We start from the raw sequence: 22,514 nt of genomic DNA, 5'->3' as shown, positions 1-22,514 counted from the left end.
GAACTGAGGAAGTTTGCAGTTGCATAATCTTCTGCAGATCGCTCCTCTCAGTTTCTTTGTCTCTGGTTGAATTACAGTGATTCGGTGTTGCATGAAGAAGTAAGCGGTGAGAATTTCTATTACCTCCAAGGCCCTGGTGTCATATGTGGAATGCAGGGCTGCTGTGCACATGCTCGATAGGAGTCAGCCGGTCCGACTCCACAGGCGATCGTCTCTGCGTCTATGAGTGGCCATATGGTACATGTCCTTGCGTTGTAGCTTAAGGGAGATGCTTCTCCCCAGAGAGAAGAGGTTATTGTGTTTGAAATGAATCCCTTGAATGTGAATCCTCCCCCCCCCCCCCATTCCTCCCTGCCTCCGTCTTTCTTCCTGTCCCCGTTCATTTAGCTATCCTTTTTGGGGCTTGGCACTCAGCCCCCCAAACCCTCCCCTCTCCCCTGACCTAACAGGTAGACTTAACCAAATGCTGTCGTATGAGCTCAGCATATCAAAAAAAAAAAAAAAAAAAAAAAAGGAGGAAAAAAAAAAGAAAAACAGGCTGCTTCAGTTGCCGAGCCCCCTTCGTCTGCCTCCAGATGTGGTTTAATTTACTGCGACTCGGCTAATTATGGTAATTAAGGATTAATTACTGTTAATTACTTTCACATAAACTCATCACCAGTCAAAGAGCGGCGCCTTATGAAATGTGCCACGCGTGCAAACACACACCGGGGGGACCCGAAAGACCACGGAGGGGGCCGCCTTTTACTCGCCCGGTCGCTCATGTGGAGGACCTCGGTCCAGGCCGTGTCAAAGCCAGGCCCTGCTTTTATAGGTAATCACCTCTGTGTTTCTCACCGCTCCTCTCGCTCGTACACAACAATGTGCTGGTTGACTAACTTCTGCCCTGCTTTCTCTCTCGGCTAATGACGGTGGCACTGTGGAGGAGACCCTGGAGCTCTCCTACAGTATCATTGTTGTTGTTTCAAATGCCTCTGACTGCATTGTGAGCTCTGTAATAAAGCTATATAGTGTACTCCATAGTACCTTGACAATCAGTTACCTGATTGATTCTGGCTGACATTTTGGCCTTTTCACAGGCCCTTCCCGTAAACCAATCGAAACTTTGAACTTTGTCTGAACTGTAATATCAATATCCACAAACATCCTGTTATTTTTTTTTCCCCCTTTGCTTCCTTTTGAGATTTTTTTTTTCTTCTTTGAGTTTTAGAGGGAAAATTAGTTGTGCGTTGTTGTGATCTTTATTGCTTTGTTTGTGTCAGTCAGAAAATGTCACTCTACACGTCCTCATTTGGTGAGAGTGATTACTCGATTTCCATCTCGATGGGGCTGCCACAGAACGAGTCGACGCAGCACGCAGCCCTCATAACCAACGTAATAAACACACCACACGCCGATTCCCATAGGATTGAGAGATTAAGTCATACGCACCTCTCCCTTTTGTAAACAGGCTCCCCTCCTCCACTCACACGCACACACACACACACACACACAGGATGAAGGGATAGAGCTCATTCGGTGCCAGCTATATTAGATTAGCAAAATTCACTGTGAGCGAGGGAGGAGGAGGAGAAGAAGGCAATCCGTGCATAATTAATTCTGACTTTGATCATTGTCGCCGTCTCTCAAACAGATCATTTCCTATTTCCAGCGCTTTAACAGTCAAACGTCTCTGACTAACTCTGGAAATCTACTCTATAGACTGTAGTGTGGTAAGATTCAGTAGTATATACAGTTTAATGTCTGTAGTAGTACTGTAGTGACATAAGTTGACAACCTGAGAATAGTTGAGACAGATAAATGCTTCAGTCAGTGTTAGTGTCAAAGCCTGGTTTTTGGCTCAGTTGTCTGCACTGGTAGAATGAGGCAAAGAAATTTCATCTGTGATACATAAAAAAAGAAGTAAACAGTTTATGAAAATCTTTAAAAGATGCATGTGATGTTTACGTAGAATAAAACAGTTGAACTGAGAGACAATCACACTCCTTAACATGAATAGCTGAAACGCGTTCATTCAGAAACAACACAGATTAAATTACAAGTAGACAGAAGTTCTTAGAACAAAGTCTTCAAATGCATTTTCTGTGGTGTCCTTGTGTTCTGTGGAGCATGAAACTGGAAAAGAGAAGGCAGTGTCTCTCACTAAAATGGCCTGTAAATGTGTTTTCTACTTAGTCTGAAACCCAAAGTGTTTCCTGTTTCTTTTTCTTAACAACCAGCAGAAGTTTCTGTTGTCTTGTTCAGTTATCATTTCACAAAGACGGCGCGTCACAGACAGTGAATTGAACAAGACACCTCACATTTCTTCCGTTCTTGAACCATCTAATGCATACATCCGAGGCTAGTGAGAGATACCCAATAAAGCCCCTGGGTAGTAATGACTCTACAGTGCTTGAGTCTGATTAGATCAAGTACAGACATTTGTGCAAAAGGCACAAAAGCAAAAAAAAAAAAGAGACTTTTCGATCGCCCCGCGGCTCAGCGCGTCGCCTGTTTTGAATAACAAATTCTTTTAATGAAGACCTTTGAGTGGAAGTGTGGGGCTCTAAATTGTCCATTCTTGCGGTGACGGCGGTGGAGGTGGCGTCGGAGATGAGAGTGGTGTTGGGCTGGCTCACTGCTAGTTCTGCCCCCTCAGGCCTCGGTCTGCCCTGCTTAAAGCCGTCGCTCAGGCTAATTACACTTATTAGGAGTCGCTGCAGGGGCCCAAGCACCAAACCCAGCATAATCTTGTTGGTCTTCCGCCTCGGAAAAAAAAAAAAAACGGTCCGCTTGCCTGGGCAAGATGGAGAGGGTGGGGTGGTTAGGGAGGGTGGTTGGGGAGGGTGGGGCCATGGTGGGTACGAGGAGCCACCAAAGCTGCCTAATGTGACGCCTGTCAGCTCGGCTCCCACCAGCTGTCATCGCCCACAATGCACCAGGGTTCATTTTTTTAATTGACACCTCACTCTCCTATTGCATTTCAGCTCTTTCTTATTCCATCGCTCTCTCTCACTCTCTCTCAGACACTGTTTCTCTCTTCTCTCTCTCTCTCTCTCTCTCTCTCTCTCACTGTGTTACCCCTTTTCTTCTCTGCCTGTCTCCGTGGACCTTGCTTTATTGTTTCTCGTCTTGAGCCCCATTTGGAATTGAGAGTGTGCATGCTGTCCAGTTTTTCTCCCAGTGCAATTGCCTTTAAACCAATTGTTTTAGATGGGCTTTGCTTGTGTCTCTACTATATGGAGTCCTCTTTTTCATTTGCCCGAGTCCCATTGCTGTGTCTTATCTCCTAAATGAATGCAACGATAACATACCAGTGTTTATATTTTTTTCGATTTTGTATATTTTGCTAAATCTCTCAACATTGTCAGGAAATATCAAGCAATGTTTAAATATAAACAAAGGCTATGAATCATTCACAAGGTTATAAAGGTTTTTGTTATAGTGTTGGTCACAAACACATGACTGGAGAGTGTGGTTTCATTTCCATGTGTAGGTAAATTCCCAAAACCGGAAGGTCCACCTATAAGCCAATACTGTTTATTAATGGATTTTATAACCATGATGCAGACAGAGGAGTGTCACTAAGGCAGGCAGAGCAGGAGGGAATCAGAGGGCTACTGCATGTTCGTGCATGGCTGAGGTTTTTCCTCTCTACACTGTTATGCATCCCTCTCTCTCTCTCTCTCTCTCTCTCTCTCTCTCTCTCTCTCTCTCTCTCTCTGGCTCCTCATGTTTCTGGCACACAGGCAGTGTGACTGTAATGAATGACGGTGATGTTACATTAGCATGTCGCTGTCGCTTTCAGTCTAAATGACGTTCCTGTGACAGGTCCACACTGACACACAGAGAGAGAGAGAGAGAGAGAGAGAGAGAGAGAGTGCGAGAGAGAGAGAGAGAGAGAGAGAGAGAGAGAGTGAGAGAGAGAGAGAGTCGACTGATTTATTAAGCATTAAATCCATCCCCAACACATCACAGCCCCTCTCATTCAACAGTCAACCTTATCCGCTGACCTCCTCAGTAAACAGGCAAATGAAACAAATCTGATAGAATGAAGGAGGAATGGATTTCTGCATTTTTTACAAGAGCTAAACTGTTATAATCTTACTTAAGTAGTGGTTTATGCTGTATTATTGATACCATAGTTATCAGTTTATTCTTACCTCTTCTATACAAATCCCAAAGAGAGTGGTCCAGTTGATCTTTAGGTCTATTTTCCACACATTAGAAACATCAAGGATGTTAGTGTGGTGAGTAAAGGATACTGAGTATGTGACATTAGACGTGGGATGCTTGTTTTTGTGAAACATAAAGGATCGCTAAGGACACTGATGGTAAACTTCGGAAAAAAAACACAAAAAAAAAAACTTTGAACAAGCAGAACTTTTGAACCTAAACTGTAACAACTTACAGCCACCCCTCTTACTGTAGCTACTTTCAAAAGCTAAAAACATTTGCTCAGAGCTGAAGGCTGGAGGAAAATATCAGGCAGTAAAAGTGAATGTTGACCTGCTTCTGCTCTTCCCCTCGCCTGCTTTAAGCAGCAGCGGCAAGAGCAGCTCCGGTTTCCGAATCGACGTAAGCTGGAGCGGCTCCAGCCTTGGAATGGCTGCCAGTTGCGGGCAAGGAGGGCAAACCTTCATCATCCCTGTCAGGGCCATCACAACTGCCTCGTTTGACCATACATCTTCCTAATTGTGACAGAATACTTCAACATCATTAATTAAACATGCGTTGGTTTTAAGCGCCTGCAGAGACCTGAGGCCAGCGAGCACGAAGGCTTGGCTAGTTGCTTGAAATTGCAGGGGGCTTTTCTTGTTGTTTTTTCCCCCTCTGTTTTGAGTAAGTTATTTCTGTCATACCGTAGTAGTTTAATTTTCCATTTGTGTGTGTACATTTGTGTTTGTGTGTGTGTGTGTGTGTGTGTGCGCTTGTGTGTTGAAATGGAAGAATGAAAAAGGTACAGCAGGGCATGTTAGAATGATGATGATAGGCTCTATGGTTTCTCTGTGTGTGTACGTGCAGGTGTGTGCACACATGTCTGTGTGTGTGTTTGTGTGCGCGCGCGCGCGTGTGTGTGTGTGTGTGTGTGTGTGTGTGTGTGTGTGTGTGTGTGTGTGTGTGTTTATTCATTCCTGGGCTACTAAGTCACCAAAATGTGACTGACAGGGCTTTGCTATCCTGAGCTTAATTATAATGGAGAATAGAGAGAGGTGGGATTTTTCCTCATGTCATTGTTCAGTTAAAGCAGGAGAGAGAGAGAGAGAGAGAGAGAGAGAGAAACGTCAAAGGATTGTCCAAATGATCCTGGTATTTATACAGACGATCTGGCCCCCACTCATCTCTCCTTAGCCCTGATGCAGTGAACAGAGAGAGCCATGCAGTACAGTGAAAGAGACCAGTTATAACTCCTCTCTCTCTCAGGAAAAGGTGGATGTCCGTGCAACTCAGATGTCCAGGCCGAGAGGACAGCGCTTTTTTTTTTTTTCTCAAGGGTTGCTCTGCATGGTATTTTTAGACTCCAGTTGAATATCCATGCACTGTACAAAAATATAGGCTACAAGTCAGCAGATAATACCACCCGAGCGTTAGCTGTTTTAAAGTGAATATGTTCAAATTTCCTGACAGGTTGGAAAGCGTTTGTATCTCGTTGTTTTTTTACCGAGCTTTGGGGAATAGAAGTAAAACTGAAATATAGTTGTATTTGTACCGTGATATATGCCCCTAGTCTAACCCACATCTTTCTCTATCTCTCTCTCTTGCTTTCTCTGTCTCTCTTCTCTGTAGAGTTGACACTAGCATTGGTACAGCTAGAGAGAGAGAGAAAAAAAGAGCCAATCCCCTGACAAGTTGAACACAATGTCTTACCTAAACTATAGCAGTCTTTGTTCCAGCTAAGAGGGATTAGCAGACAGTGCATCGTTTTGCAGCAGAGCAGAGAGACTCTGTAAAGGAGAACATGAAATAGATTTACTTCTGAAACAATTGCCAGGAAAGAGCACTGCCCTTTGAAGAGCCCTCACTGCACCCATCACGATTAAGATTATATAACGGCAGTCTTTCTGCGAGTTATAAGGAATGGTTGCTATGAACAGAAAGGAAAAAAAAGAAAAATAAGAAATGTTTGGATTTAGGGCTGGCTAATCGGCTACCAAAAGGGATCCACTCAGCAGCAGCTGGGGAGGGGGAGATTAAGCCTTGTCTAACGAGAAGTCATGTCTGAAATGCTTCCAAAAGGGAAAACATGTCCATTAGAGACTTCCAAGAAGTGCTTCTGCTTGCTGTGCTGAACACACTCACACTGACACACACATCCCCATCACAGAGAGAGAGAGAGAGAGAAAGAGAGAGAGAGAGAGATGGCGAGATGGAAGAAAGAGATTATTTATCCCGCAGACGATGTTAATGTTTGTCTGCGGGTAGTTAGGTTCAGTTGAGTTCACATCAGCACTGTTCTGGGTTTGGACCTCACCACACGCCAACAGCTGCCGGCGTGCTAGCATTATGAGCTAATCGATTGCCCCTGCCATTACCGAATCAAAACAAATAAAGTGCAGGGCGACTGTTTGGGTAATTACGCCACGGTAAAGTGAATTGTATGATTATCTGTATTTATTGTATTTATTTAATCCATTTGGGGCATTTAATTGTGCACTGGAGGATATGGTTGGAAATGAATAAATCATTATTTGCCTCATTAAATTTCCTCTCCAGATGAATGTAGCCCTCCTCTGGGCTTGCTTTCTGATGCTTCTTGTACGCTAGTCACGTTTCTTAAGTTTGAGAATTTTTCTGTCCCGTAGGCTCGAAAAGCCAAGCCGCCTCTATCTCTTTTTTTTTTTTTTGTGGTATTGATGTGTGTGTGTGTGTGTGTACGTGTGTGTGTGTGTACGTATGTGTGTGTGTGTGTGTACGTATGTGTGTATGTGTGTGTGTGTGTGTGTGTGTGTGTGTGTGTTGTGAGAGAGCTGGCTGAGCAGTCAGTTGAGAAGAGGTAGGAATTGGACAGGCAAAATACAGAGAGAGAGAGAGAGAGAGAGAGAAGCTCTGCTCCCATTAGGAATTAATACAAGTCACAATTGCTGAGGAACTCAGGCAGCAGTATCATCAGGCTCAATATGATGGCTGGAGTGAAAATGATTTTTCTGCCCCACACACACACACACACACTCACACACACACACACACACACACACACACACACACACACACACACACACACACACACACACACACACAAAGCGTGACGGCTTGCTGAAGGACACACTAATGAAGCAGGATGTTTGCTCTGCCCCTGGTAGTCTCTGGAGAAATCGAAGCTCACCTCTCGTCGCTCAGACTCACACCCTGAACTCTTGACCTTTTGAACCCTCTGATAGCAATTGACATTTCCTCTCTGAGTGACCAGGCCGCCGACGGCTGGTTTTCTGTGGTTTATGTTGCTTTTGAAAGGCAACGTTGAATATGAAAAGAATAAAGGAAGTAAACCAAGGTCAGCTTTCATTCATGCAGCACCAGATTGTCTTTCTCTGTAGCTTCACATCACTCTGAGCGTTAATCATTTTCTTTTTTACCAAATCGATAGCATTCTGTTGACTACATACATGTCTCTGTACTGTGCTAGTGTTTGTACATAGCAGTGTTAGTATGCCCTTAACAGTGAGTCAGTCCTGTGGAGAATATGGAAGGAGGATTATTTGAATTCAACGTCCATTCCAGTCCGCTCTTCTTTGTTACTGTGGAAGGAGACTGGTGGTGTGTATGAGGACTGTACCTGGAGCTGTGTCTCTTCTCTTTAGAGAACACTAAGAGAGACATCTAGTGGGAGAAAGAGACAGAGCAAGTTTTAACTCAATGCTACACTGAGTCTGTCTAAAACTCAAGAGGACACAAACACACACGCACATATCCTCTGTGTCCACCGCATACTACTCCTAGAAAGGAACCACCACGTTTATCTGATATGAGTCTATGTCATGTAATAAAACTTTTTTTTCCCCCTCATCTCAAATTCTAATTACATCAACAGGTCTAGCCAAATGTGGAGGCACATTTGACTAGACCCCTAGGGGTGGGGTGGGGGGGGCAGTTTTAAAAAAGAGTGTTTTTGTGTGTCACGGTGTACAATGTAAATGCATCGTGTCAGGTCCTCACACATAGACGAGATGACTGAAAGCTTTCTTCACACTCTCCTCTTGAGGAAGGCCTGAGGCCAGAGAAAGCAAGAGGACACTTGGGATAATGGAGTTGCTAGAAAGAGAACCAAGGGGCTGAGAGTGTGTGAAGGGCGAACATGGTGTTTTGAGGAAGACCGAGGCTAAGTTCAAACAGTGGTCATGTTTCAGTAGGAAGGGCAAGTGGATGTTCAGAGTGTCAGTGGAATCAGCGACTGTGAAGTGAGCCCATGTTAAACAGCGAGAAAGGGGTGGATAGTCTTAAAATCTGTGGGCGTAGAAACCTTGTAAGACATCACAATTTGAAATTTAAAATTTATATTCGTGAAAAAAAAAAAATCTCGTTCTCTGTTTCTCTCTCTGCTCCTGGGAATATATTCATCTTTGGAATTTAAGATCATTATTCGTCAGCCTGATGTAAAGAAAAATGTTCTGTGATGGAGGGCTAATGATAATTATTTACTCAAAATTATAGTACAAATCGATGAAATGATAGTTTTATTATCTTACACGCTGCCAAGCTCAGTGTGTCGACACAGGCTTTTATCGCACAGAAGTGAGCAATTAAAATGAAGGCCATATATCAGAGAGTATGACTCAGGCTGAGCTCTCAGTCTCAGGCCAGACACAGAGGTAGATAGTGTGGTAGTACAACTATGCCAAGAGAAGCATAGGTCAACCAAACAAAATATATCATACAAGCATATGTTGTAGCATTTTTTAATGTTATTTGAAATTCAGGGAAATTAGACCGTACCATAATGAACAACTGGAAGCTATTAGATTTTGAAGCTCTTGTTGGTTTGATTATTTTTAGTTCAAGGTGTCTGGTGATTACTGAGTGTGATTGTTGGTCTGTAATCTAGTCAGAAATGACAGCTTTTTACGCTCTGATTCCTTATCACTATGTTCTCACTACTCTTATCATGTTCATGCTTATATTTTTTGATGAGGGGAAATGTTAACAAAACAGCATTTTCACTCAACTTGAATAAAGTGAAAAGACTGAGGAGGCTGTCCTTAATTTGCACTTTTGAACTTTTTTATTCTCTTGTCATTTCTTAGTGCTCAGTATTCGAGGTGCCCAGGAGGAGGAGCCACCGGATCCTCAGCTCATGCGATTGGACAACATGCTGCTGGCAGAGGGCGTGTCTGGGCCAGAGAAAGGGGGCGGATCCGCCGCGGCTGCCGCTGCCGCCGCCGCTGCCGGGGGCGTCGGCGCCGACAACTCCGCGGAACACTCAGACTACCGAGCCAAACTATCCCAGATCCGACAGATCTACCACACAGAACTGGAGAAGTATGAACAGGTGAGAAAGCAAACTGCTCTCTCCTCAACTGTCATACCAAAGGTATGATACCTTTAAACATATGATAGATTAAGTAATTAAGTAATTAAGTTTAATGAATGGGAAGGTCATGGAACATGATTATCTTTATCCTGGTGTTCACGTAATTTACATTCACACATTACATATATTTAGCATTCCTGTTCATTACTGCACCTTCAGTTGAAGCAATTGACCATTTGACCTCATTCAGAATCTGCTAGATTTCCCATGTTGCCACAGAATATTATGTATTTGAAGAAGTCTTCTGTTTGAAGAAACATTTAAATAAGTGCTGCAATTTATAAGAAACACATCTAGGGCGTGATTATTTGCCATTCAGACGAGGCCCTTTTCATCTGGTGTTTCTGTCATTTTGTCCACTGCTTTTAAATGTCACTCACTAAATGTCACTGCTTCCCATTTTACATTCATATTGTATCCATTCAAATTACCCATTTTGTGGTTTTTGATATATTGGTAAGTCTCCGGTGTATAAATGCACTGAGATATTTATGTGTTGTAGAATACTAAATTGTTGTAAAAATGTTTCAGTGTTTTTAATAATTGTTTCAAGCTACACTATGTTAAAGCCTTTTAAGGAGAATAACTGCTGTATTCACCTGTATTACTAATTATGACCAATATTTTCAATTGTTATGATATTCTGTTGACTAGATAGTCAGTCACACTTGTTCTCATAGGGACTGATATAGTTTACAGAGTGTCAACATTCTGATTTCCCAATGTCTCAGAGAGGACTTAACAGGTGGCTTTATGTAGGGGGTTAAGTGGTGTAATAGTTGTGATTTTATTCATAGCGATACGCTGTTGTGAGAAAATGCAATATTATTGAGCATCCTGCAGTACAAATAAATGTCTTAGCCTTTTTGCCTTTTTTTTTTTTACAAATAATTTGTGATATGTGTCTCACCATCTGTGGTTGAATCACACAACTGAACTGTTTAATGAGTCATTTAGATATCTATTTAATCTTTTTTTTTTCTTCAGTGTTCAGTTAAATGTGACAATCCTGTGGTTCAAAAGTGCCTGAAACCTGTAATTGTGTGTGGTGTATGATTTGCATTTTGTCATTCATTTTGAGTGTACTCTCTCTCTCTCTCTCTGTGGCTCTGCAGGCCTGTAATGAGTTCACCACTCACGTGATGAACCTGCTGAGGGAACAGTCCCGCACACGGCCCATCTCTCCCAAAGAGATAGAACGAATGGTCGGCATTATCCACCGCAAATTCAGCTCCATCCAGATGCAGCTCAAACAGAGCACCTGCGAAGCAGTCATGATCCTACGCTCCCGATTCCTCGATGCCAGGTCAGTGTGTGTGTGTGTGTGTGTGTGTGCACGCATGTGTGTGTGTGTGTGAGAGAGAGAGAGAGAGACAGAGAGTATGTGTGTGTGTGTGCTGTGAAAGAACCGGCTGAGCAGTCAGTAGAGAAGCAATCTTTTTGTAATAGGTCACATAATTTGGTATGAGGAGTTGATGTGCGTGTTTATTTGTGTGTTCGTGTGCGCGTGCGTGCGTGTGTGTTTCCAGAACAGATGCAGTCTTTTTGTTACAGGGAGTTGAGAAAGGTAACACGTGACGAGTTCTGTTTCTGAACCTCACATCACAATGTCTTTGTTGTTCCTTCCTCCCTCTTTTGTTGAAACGTATCAGACGAAAGAGGCGAAACTTTAACAAGCAGGCGACAGAGATCCTCAACGAGTACTTCTACTCCCACCTAAGTAATCCTTACCCAAGTGAAGAGGCCAAGGAGGAGCTGGCCAAGAAGTGCTCCATCACTGTTGCACAGGTGGGCCCACAAATTAAACCCCAACAGAGACCAGAGCAACACCACCCAAGCACAATATTATACCAGCACCACCCCAGTATCACCCCATCACCAACCTGTCACCATCCCAAAACATTTCACGACTTATCTCAACACCATTGACACTACACCGACACCGGAATTTTACATGAATGTGATATAATGGACGATTGAAAATTAAGAATTTCAGATGTAATCAGAGGATAAGTTACTTAACGTTATCCTTGGGGGTCACATATCCACACACATTTGTTCTAATTATGGGAAGCATCCAACTAATCTAATTAGCTTAAACCTTTAATGAAGAAATGCCCCAACCTCGTTCCACAGATTAGCCCAATACACCCACTGAGGTTTACACTCACTCACAGTTATGTAATCAGAGTTACATTGACTGGAATATAAGTGAAGTTAGGAGACTTCTTATTAAGGCAGTCTCACACTATGCTGGAAATTTCTAGTCATTTTTTGTCTCCCTCCTGTTTATACTCGGATGTACAGGGACAGTTTCTCAAACTAGGATTAATCCTCGACAAAGACTTATTTTCGTTTTAATGTCCCGAACCAGAAGCATACATCAGTGGTCCTCAAAGGCATGAAGTCTTTCTTGTTTCCAATTAAAACTGAATTGCTTAAAAAGTGTGTGCAACAATTTTGGAGGTAAAAATTGAAAGGCAAGCTGTCCTGACCTGGAGGACCAGAGCTGTTCACCCCAATTCTTTTCATTAACCTCAAACACATTTCAATTCGCTCTCACAGGTTTCCAACTGGTTTGGAAACAAGAGAATTCGGTACAAGAAAAATATCGGAAAGTTCCAAGAAGAAGCCAATATGTACGCGGCCAGAACAGCCGTCAGTGCGACCAGCGTGTCTGCTCATGGAAGCCAAGCCAACTCACCCTCCACACCCAATTCAGCAGGTGAGTGTCATGAAAAATCCCTTCTTGAGCCACGTGCAGATGCAGTAAAGGACTCGATTAGTCACACACCCCCCATATGTATTTCTCTCATTTCTGGTGCCGGGCTGTAATCGCAGTGTAATTACACAGTAATGATCACACAAATGACAGTCAGTGCAAACCAAGCATAACCCTCCCTCATTTTGGGATAAACACGGCCGTGACATTACATTATGGGCAGATTCGCATCAGTGTCTGTGTGTGTGTCATTGCCAGTGTGAGATCCAACACTGGGATACTTCAACACATGTGAAAATAGAAGACTGCTGGTCTTCCTCTCAGGACATCACACCATCTTCAGCATTCACACAGCAGTAACTGAAAGGTTGTCAGAGATACAGTCACACAGCCGTTAACTAAAAGGTTGTCAGAGATACAGTCACACAGCAGTAACTGAAAGGTTGTCAGAAATACAGTCACACAACAGTAACTGAAAGGTTGTCAGAAATACAGTCACACAACAGTAACTGAAAGGTTGTCAAAAATACAGTCACACAACAGTAACTGAAAGGTTGTCAGAAATGGACCATCAGGCGTAATGGAAACATCATTCGTAGTAATTGTGAATTGTGGTTTGTGTATAAGACTTCTGACTGACAGTAAACCAAATGTGGGCCCATAAACTAGCACAAGTAGCAAGTCTTTTGTTTGAACCAGTGTTAGTTTGTTCATGCATAAATTAATCTGTTACATTGTCTGTGTTGAACAATGACATAGACAACATCAACAGTATCAGGTTGTTTGGGTTTTACTAAAGCTGACACTTTTAAGTAGGAGTCACCTACTGTGTTTTGTGCAGGGCCAGTACTGATACTAATTAGTGGTGATCCAGGAAACCAATAACCAACAAATGTCTGCAACAAATATGAAAACTGAAAATATGAATGTATGTCAGAATTTATAGTAATACAAACCCCAACAAAAAGCTTCCCTTAAATTAACATGTTTAATGGAATGTGCAGATAAACACAGAACATTTGAACATTATATTGAAAACAAAGTACATGGAGCTACAGGAAGGTACAAAAATTGTGGGTATTTTGTGAAATAAATGCATAGGCTATCTTTCTAAGGTATAAAATATACTGACAGCTGTCATCTGAACGTTTGTGTTTGACGTTTGACTCAAGCATACGTGAATCTTGCCTTTCATTCTCTACGGGCCATGGTACAGGCGGCGAAACTGGTGAAAGCCGTGAGACAAAGTGGAATAAAAAACCCAGTACATTTCTGTGCTTATTCAAATGTCCAGAGAAATTCCTCTTTGACTGCAAAGCGCCAGCAAATCAGACAAAAGCATGTACATGCTATTTGATTTGATAAATGGAGTGAGGTCATTTAATTAACGGAACGTCCATAGTAGCAAGTTTGAGGCAGAAACAGCGGTGAGAGCAGGGAATTTTTGCGTATGTGTGAGTCGAGTGTAACAGTGAGCGAGCGACATTACGTTACTTGACGAGTTTTGCAACTTCAGCGTGCTTTTCTTCTGTCTCCACTCGATGAAGAAGGAAAATACTTCTCACAGAGCTTCCCGCAATTTTTTTACAATCAAGGAGAAGGGTGTTGGTTGGCTGTTTACTTGTTGTTGTCCACAGTTCAACCAATCCAGTAATTCTGTGGGTGGGACATTGATCCAGACTACAAAATTCTGTCTGTCAGTGAGCGCTGTTTGGAGCGCGTGCGCATAACGTAAAAATGAGCATTTTTATCGGCAAGCATATCAATCAAAATCACGGTTACGCTAATCGGAAAATTAAAGTATAGCATACATGATTACCGACCAGAATGACAATCAGTCGACCCCTGCTTTTTAGACTGCTTATATGTTTTTTTGGTTGGGCAAAATTCAAACTTTTGTTGTGCTGTCATAAAATGGTTCAAGTTTGACTTACATTAGAGGTCCTTGTTTTTCGTATCTTACTTAAAAAAAAAATCTTGGGCTCCTCTTCCATTTAAGCACTTCCTGTATTCTTTCATTCCTCTGATGACTCAGTTATCACCTCCTTAGTGATCTGAGCAGTAGTGGCTGAACAGTGCTGTTCATCTCCCAAGTTTAGTAAGATATCAGTTAGAAGTGCTTGCCCTACACAGCAGACCTTTGTTGTAATTAGCTAATACTGAGAGCTCAAATCCTTTATATCTGTAATTACCAGGGTCATGCTCTGATTAACACCTTTCTCAGTCTTGCTCACAAATAGAGCATAACGTGCATGCCTGAAAATTCAATTCAGTGGTTTTAATGTTAGCTACATGTGTGTTTTTCTGAGCTCTACTCACATCTCTGGTGAAAAAAAAAAACAGTTTTCTATCACTAACCCACTAACTTCAGTTCTACATTTGCATGACTTTGATCCCTTTCTCTCTCTCTCTCTCTCTCTCTCTCTCTCTCTCTCTCTCTCTCTCCCCACCTGTCTCTCTCTCTCTCTCTCTCTCTCTCTCTCTCTCTCTCTCTCCTTCTCTCTCTCTCTCTCTCTTTCTTTTTCCCTTTTCACTCTCAGGTTCTGCTGGCTCTTTTAACATGTCAAACTCCGGAGATTTGTTCATGAGTGTGCAGTCTCTCAATGGGGACTCATACCAGGGGGCCCAGGTGGGGGCCAATGTACAGTCACAGGTAGGGAGCACTGCTAGCAGAGGCAGACCAGACCAGATCAGAGTCATGCACTCACTCTCACACACACAGACACACACACACACACACACACACACACACACACACACACAAACACATTTTGCATCAGTGAAATTATGACAGAAAAGCTGTTTCTTAAATCTGTGTGGACCATGTTGGTGTATGTGTCTATAGACAGTAATCTCTATCTGCTGTTCAAATACAGATTTAACCATATTATAGCAACACCACGTTTTCTGTCAGTCTGGATGGATAACTGTCTCTCTCTAATGGATATCACCATTCATACAGAGATCTTCACACATTCCTTCGGGTGTTATCCATCAGTTCAATCCTCCAACCATAAGTGTTAAATATCCTGTGTGTGCTGCTTTCTGATCAGACCCTGTTGTCACAGAGCGTCCGACCTTAGCAAGACCAGTAGAGGGTATTATTAGCCTTGAGCGGTGCGCTGTGTTCCACGCTCATTGTCAACTTCACAAATGAATAGACCATCACAGACAGTCTTGGAAACAATACAGCGCTTGTCAGCGTGTTAGCCTCACCGTCGGGCTGTCATTTGTGCCACCGCGGCCGAGTGACCTTGCCCCGCCACAGAGTTTCCCTCAAAGAGAGAGGTGCTCCGATTGTGCCCTCGAGTCATATTCTCCGCTGGCCTCTGTGATGTTTCTCTCCCATTCAAATCAAGTTTCTAAAGGCATGAAGTGCTCATGAATATGCGCGAGAGCCCTTGGGTGCTTTTTTTTTTCTTTTTCTTCTCAGAATGAGTTCCTCTCGGTGTATACTTTAGCGAGAGTGCTGTGGTGTGACCTTGTGCACAAGGTCATTTGGCTTTGCATTCAGTAGTGTTTGCTTGGATTCTCACTGGTCATTTGAAAAGAGATGCAAACTATGTTTCTTTTGAGATGTTTGATAGGCCCCCAAATATTCGTTGTGTATTTGCATAAATTGGAATGCGTAATTTTCACCTTGGTATGCGCACCCCCCATGTGTTAATGTCACAAATAATATATATATTTTTTTGTTTTGTATTTTTTGTTGTTTGTTCTATATTCAGGTCAGTTACATTGTTCAATTGTTCGAAATCTGTAATACAAATGAAAACATTTTATGCTTGCATTGATAACCTTTTCCAGTCTCTGGTTTCTTCTCCTGTTACCCTTTTGTTATCAGACTGACCTTTTTGTCAACACAAAAGTCTTTGTGCTGCGGCACCATTGTGTAATACTGTCTTTTGTTTTGTGTGTATGTGTTTTGTGCGACTCCAGGTGGATACCCTTCGCCATGTTATCAGTCAGACAGGAGGATACAGTGACAGCTTGGCTGTCAACCAGATGTACAGTCCACAGGGCATCAATGTAAGAACACAAACTGCTCCAGCTCCTTCTCTGTGGTTGCTTCCTCTTTGTTTCTTTGTTTTGTTTTGTTTTGTCTTCTCTCTCTTTGTACTTCATTCCCAATTATTTCAAGGCCAAAGGGTTGGGTACTGCCACTTAGCAAGTCTCGTTAGAACTCGCTAGTCACAGCGACGATCGGCATAACCAGGGGAAACAGATGCCTCGGCCAAAGACACACAGGGCTACTTTAGCTTTAGTCTGTCAAAGGTCATCAGTCTTATTGTGGCACCTGCAGTTAAATACACACACACGCACTCACACACACACACACACACACACACACATTGTGCCCTGAACACGAGGCTGTGCCTTGATGCTATTCTCTCATGTGGCTCCAAAACCTAATTGTCCAAGCCAGGACTGAAAAACAGCCTCAGCAGACAAAGCTTAACACTCTCTTTAAAAATAAGTGTGTTAGATAAAGGAGTGAACTAGCCCTTACCAACAAGATTTTTTCTACAGAGGGGAGGAGCACCGGGGGCGCCGGCCAGCGTGAAAATCCACAACGACAAGGCATGTGGCAAACAAGCGAAATTGATCAGACAGTCACAAGGGAGGGCCGCGTGCAGATTTAGGACAGCAATCCAAGCGCGTTGGTCATATCACATATCTGCAACTTTAGCTACGCTGACAGTTAGCGGGCAATGTGTTAGGGAGGAACACACACACGCACGCATGCACACACACACACACACACACACACATACACACACAAACATATACCGTAACAAAAGCAAACACATCTTGCTGACTTAGCCGAACACACACACGCCTGAGCCATGGAACATGTCTGAAATATGATTTATTTTGAAATGTACTTTGAATATCCTATCTGTAGCAGACATTGTGATATGCATAATTATGATATGCAAAGCTTAGCTTTTTCTATCATTATTACAAACATTTATCGCCAGCTGACATTTTTTTTTTTTTTAATTTTATTTGAAATAAATGACTTTTGCTTTGTTGATTTCTGTGATTTCTAGGGTTCTCTTGTGAGTGTCAGTGTTGGTTGTAGTAGTGTTGCTTAAGACTGAATGTAGTTTGGTAGAATGATCAGAACATTACATCGCAACAGATTTTAAGGGGAATCCCGCACTCCCTCACCCCAAAAAAGTCTGTGAGGGTTCATAGAAACACTCCGATTAAAATGATCCTTCCACTCAACTTTATCAAGCTCTCTTTTGTAACGCAGTCTTGAGAAAACTAGAGAAGAGATTGCGGTTTTGTAAACAAATTCACACTTTCAAATAAAAGATGTGTATTTTTTTTCTATCCCTATAACTTATTCCTCTTCCCCCTGTTGTGTCTAATGACAGGGCTAAAACATAAAGCATTTGTGTGGTGGAGCTTTTCTTCTCAAGACCAATGCTGTAATTACAGCTTTGAAATAGACATAGAGGGTGTCACCAAAGCTGAAGATTTGAAAAGTTTTTTTTCCCCTTCTTTTCTCTCTCTCTCTCTCTCTCTCTCTCTCTTCCTCTCCATTTTTTTTTGATTACAGACTGCCATCGTCTAAAATAACAGGCTACGAAAATAAGAGGCTGCCAGGACCCATTTCCAGAGCTTTTTTTTTTCCTGATGGCATGGAAATTGCTATTAATGCCCCAAATGCTCTTTAGGCAACCTGTCTCTTTGGCTGGTTGTGAAATAGCCTCCATTTTAGGTGCCCATTATATTTTCATTCCTTTGGCCTGTGTGATAATTTGCGATAATTGATTCGTCCATCAATCTTTGTAATGGTGTCTGGACAAAATGACTCGTGTATTCTTCATACTGTCAATTCTTCTCTTATTGTTTTTTTTTCCCTTGTAATTCACTTTCTTTGAAGATCGTGTATGTGGGTGCGCGTGTGTGTGCGTGTGTGTTTGTGTGCGTGTGTGTGTGAGTGTGTGCGTGTGTGAGCGTGCACGCGTGTGTGTGTGTGAGAGAAAGAGAGAGGGTGGGGAGAGTTCTGTGGAGTTGACTGTAAACATCGACTGAAGAGAGAAACTGAATTTCAGAATTCAAAAGTGCATCTGAGTACATGCACACACACACAAACACACACACACACACACACTGTATCGCAATTCTGTCATGTTGTGGCTGCTCATAACAGTAGGTCTCGGGGGGGGGGGGAATCAAAACAACTCAAATGAGAAAGGAGGGAATTGTTTACTAGTTTACCAGACATGAAATGATAAATGTGTCTCTCTCTCTCTCTCTCTCTCTCTCTCTCTCTCTCTCTCTCTCTCTCTCTCTCTCTCTCTCTCTCTCTCTCTCTCTTTCTCTCTCTCTCTCTTTTAACCGAACCCATTTGTATACCGTTCATAAATGAACAAACATATATATTGTGCGCATGACACTGAATTTTGACTTGGTTCTAAGAGGCTTTCTTTCTCATCACAGGCGAATGGCGGCTGGCAGGACGCCCCCACCCCCTCTTCAGTGACCTCGCCCACAGAAGGACCCGGAAGTGTTCATTCCGACACCTCCAACTGATCTCCGCCATCATATACACACACATGCACACACACACGCACACACACACACACACACATATACACTCTGTCTGGACTGTCAGACTGCTCTCACCAACTCATAGAGCTCCATATCTTCCCCTCCCCACATCAGGATCATCTCCAACATGACGTCACTCTATTACAACCTTTCCTGGTTACTGTGGAACATTTGGGACACTTTACAAGAAATTTCAGAGAAAAAAAAAATAGCGAATAAAAAGGAAGAAAAAAACAGACGTGTTTGTACAGTTTTCACAGTGTATTCAGATGGCACAGATAAGTAGCCCGTGGCTCTTTCGTTCTTACGAAAGTTGATAAGTGATGAAACAAAAAAAACCCGTAGGTTTCACTTTTAAGGCTTCATTCTACCTCTCAGAAAAAAAAAAAAGATTCTGTCAATATGAAATTCGAAGGAGCAGTTGTTTTCTAAAAAAAAAATTTCTTATTGTCTGTAATAAAGCACCTGCTTTTACCTGTCCACACGCCGCTGCTCTTGAAGAAACTCACCTCTTGGTAATGCCACCTTATTGAAACATTATATTTTCTTTTATCATATTATACTTATCTGTTTGTTTGTTTGTTTGTTCATATAGTCACAAACAAAATATAGGAAAATGTTGCCCCTTGTACAGCATCCAGCAATCGGAGACAGAAAAGTATGAACTGTTTGTTGTTTGTTATGTATAGAGAGGTTCCACCGTGTTAGACAGTTATGATTATGAATCTGTTTCACATCTCTCAGTGATGAGCAGTGTGTCGCTCAGCCTACCTGCCAATGACCCTTTCGAGATGTTTATCATAAAAATTCAGTTAAAAAAAAAAAAAAAGAGGCCTTCATCAACGCCAGTGTTAAGAGTCCCTTCATTAGCGGCGAATGAGAGCGTGTTCCAAAGGCACGAACTCCTGAGCCATTACCGATTTCATTTAGAATCATTTCCTCTCTCTGTTTGTTTTTGAGTTGCTGTCTGTGAGACGGTGAAAACATAAGTAATGGAGGAAATGGCGGAAACATTAAGTCATTATGTATTGTAATGTGGTTTCCTCTCGCGGCTCTCACTTCTGATTGTTTTGAAAGAATATGCTAAATTGTTTCTTTTTTTTTTAACCCCATCTACCTTTTAGTGTTTTTTTCCCCCCTAAACAACACATTTGTTATGTTTAATTTTACAGAAAGGCAGTCCACGCTAACTCGACAAAAGATTTCCGACAAACTCTTCATAAAAATGCATTATTTATTTTCCTTTATCTTTTTACCCCAGTGTTTGACAGCTGATTGTGGTTGTTAAGTTTTTTGTTAAGTCAAAATCGATTTCCAAGCACATCCAGTCTAGCCCTGCTGTGAAGCAGATTCCTTGTATAAATTCTGTAGAAGAAGAAAAACTAAAAATCATGCTTTCACCTGTACAAACATTGTCAGCTATGCACAGTTTTAATGTGATATTTATGTACGTGAACATTCAGATGCACCGTTTGTGTGTATATGTGACATTACTGCTCAGAGCTAAGTGTGTCCCTCCCAACACCCCCACCCACCCCCACTCGCCAATCCCCCGCCTTTTCTTTCACGCTGGTTCTACAGGTCCAGACGGGGACAAAAAAAACGTCGCTATACTGCCTAATTGAAAAGGGGAAAAAAATGTTGTTGAAAAATCCAGTAGTGGACTAATTTCTGTTGAAAACATATCCCTGTCTGTCAAGGACCTCGGTAACTCGGTTTGTTCGTCAGTACATTGAATCAGAAAGCACTTAAATGGGGAAGTCATTAAGTTAATAGGATTTGAACATTTCTACAGTGACCCCTAGCTATGCTGATGCAGGTAATACCCAGGGAGAAGCATCTAGCACTGTGCTCAATGGTCCTTTTGTCCTGACTGAACCAGAACCGGAGAGCGGCTGTTTGAGTGGTTTTTCTCTTACCATTGTCTGTAATAGAACAAACGTTAAAGTGGGGAATTTCAACACATTATGACCATAGTACTTTGCAGTCCCTCCTCTACAATTACAAAGTACACTGCCTCTAAACAAGAGCTCCCTGTTTCTTGCACCAGGATCTTACCACTACATTAAACATGCAACCATCCCAGTTTTTATGTTCCACTGCCCTCTGTGTATAAATCTCTAAACTTTAATACCAAGAAAATAACATGTCAGTACAATGAACGGTTACCATAGATTACCTGCCTGCCATGACTCCTTTATTACAGCTGAACGTTAAATGCAAATGTTCATATTTATTCAAAAACAACAAACAGGATAAATAAAAAGTTACTTTCAAAGCCCCTGTGTGTTAGATAGTGCTACAGTATACAACTCATATGTCTTCTTTTTGTCTTATGTCTTTAATATTTTGCCTTTTACCTTTTTCCAGTATGAAAATGCCTTGCTCTCTCGCTTATCAGTTTTTTGTTTGTTTGTTTGTTTGTTTTGTTTTTTGGATGTAATAATGTATACTCGTGGACTAGACTTTTTAAAAGGGATCCTATCGTGGATGATTTAATAGTTGAAAAAGTCAGGCCATTACTTCTTGTAAGACAATAAGAATTAAGTGACAAACAAATACACAACTATCCAACTCATAACACATGTTTTAAGTTTGCTGATGTTTTCCACTGCAAAAATGTATATATTTTTGTGAAATAGATTTGACTGCACATGTTATAAATACATTATTAGAGTACACAGTTATGTACCATACAAAGCGTTGAAGTCCAAAAAATTGTGTTGGATTTTTTCCTTTTTTTTTTTTTTTTTTTTTTTTTTCATTTTCACTGCCCCACATTTTGTCTGGAAATAGACCTGTTTATCTTCAATAAATGTTGTATCGTTCACTGAACAATATTGATACACATCACCATGGTTTTTTTGGTCTGATTTTTATCTGTGACAGCATATGTTTATATGTTTTTTAACCGCCTGATCTTCCAATGTGTTTGAGCATAATCAAACAAAGAACAGAATGGCCCTCTGAATATCTGAATTACTGATGAAACTTCAGTCAGTCTCCCTTTTATATGTATTCCTGTATAAAAGGGAGAAACTCAGCCACTTATAAAACGGCACACGTTTTCTTTGTTGCATGGCTTTTGTTCATAATAAAATACTGCAGAGATTTGAGTATTTTCTCAATGTATTTTATTTTTCATCCATGGCTGCTATCATGGCTATATGTACATAGAATCTGAGAGATGGTGCCTTAGGGGTGAAAGGTCAGTTTAGGTTCAAAGTGAGGTCTGAGAATAATACTCATACTTTTGTTGTGTAGTAGTATTGTAGTCATGCTTTTGTTTGTGTTTTTCATTCTTGTTTACAAAATAGACATAAAACTCACTAACTGAAATTTGCAATTTTTTAAAAAATCTTTTCTGACAAAATTAAACAATTTAGAGGTATATAGTTTTTGGATGAAGTTGAGTTTTGGATATCAACATTTTTGCTAATTCTCAACGCTAAAATAAATGATAAATTTAACATTATTACATTGTTTAACTACCCCTTTTGTTTCTGTTCATTTGGTGTCACAAAATTATTTATACTGCACTTTGAAAATTTTCTCTCCCTCTTCCCAAAATAAGTTCATTAAACAGATAGGTTTTTATAGTTTGCATGTCTGATAGCGTGTTGAGGGTTCTATGTCACTTCAAGATTTATGAATGAAGAAGTGTTTCAAGATTATTCTTTATCTCCTTGCCATGTCTCTATCTGAACTTAGCTCTAA

The 22,514-nt window shown here is 41.5% G+C and overlaps 1 protein-coding gene across 3 annotated transcripts in view; it reads left to right on the top strand.

Annotated features, from left to right (window-relative positions):
* Window positions 1-18,793, top strand: part of pbx1a (pre-B-cell leukemia homeobox 1a) — a 46,780-nt gene extending 27,987 nt beyond the window's left edge. Inside the window, exons 3-9 of one of the 3 annotated variants that reach the window (XM_030774002.1) lie at window positions 9,219-9,463; window positions 10,621-10,811; window positions 11,158-11,293; window positions 12,071-12,230; window positions 14,768-14,856; window positions 16,167-16,256; window positions 18,687-18,793. In XM_030774002.1, coding sequence (XP_030629862.1) covers window positions 9,219-9,463; window positions 10,621-10,811; window positions 11,158-11,293; window positions 12,071-12,230; window positions 14,768-14,856; window positions 16,167-16,256; window positions 18,687-18,779 — 1,004 coding nt within the window. In that variant the 3' untranslated portion in view covers window positions 18,780-18,793. Of the gene's footprint in view, window positions 1-9,218; window positions 9,464-10,620; window positions 10,812-11,157; window positions 11,310-12,059; window positions 12,327-14,767; window positions 14,881-16,166; window positions 16,257-18,686 lie in introns of all 3 variants that reach the window. The other 2 variants (XM_030774001.1, XM_030774000.1) reach the window with 2 other exon arrangements.
* Window positions 18,794-22,514: the final 3,721 nt, after the last annotated feature.

The sequence above is a fragment of the Chanos chanos genome, chromosome 5 (assembly GCF_902362185.1).
Source record: "Chanos chanos chromosome 5, fChaCha1.1, whole genome shotgun sequence".
NCBI classification, from domain to species: Eukaryota; Metazoa; Chordata; class Actinopteri; order Gonorynchiformes; family Chanidae; genus Chanos; species Chanos chanos.
The sequence above is the reverse complement of the archived record's forward strand: the minus strand, read 5'-3'. Positions and strand labels throughout refer to the sequence as shown.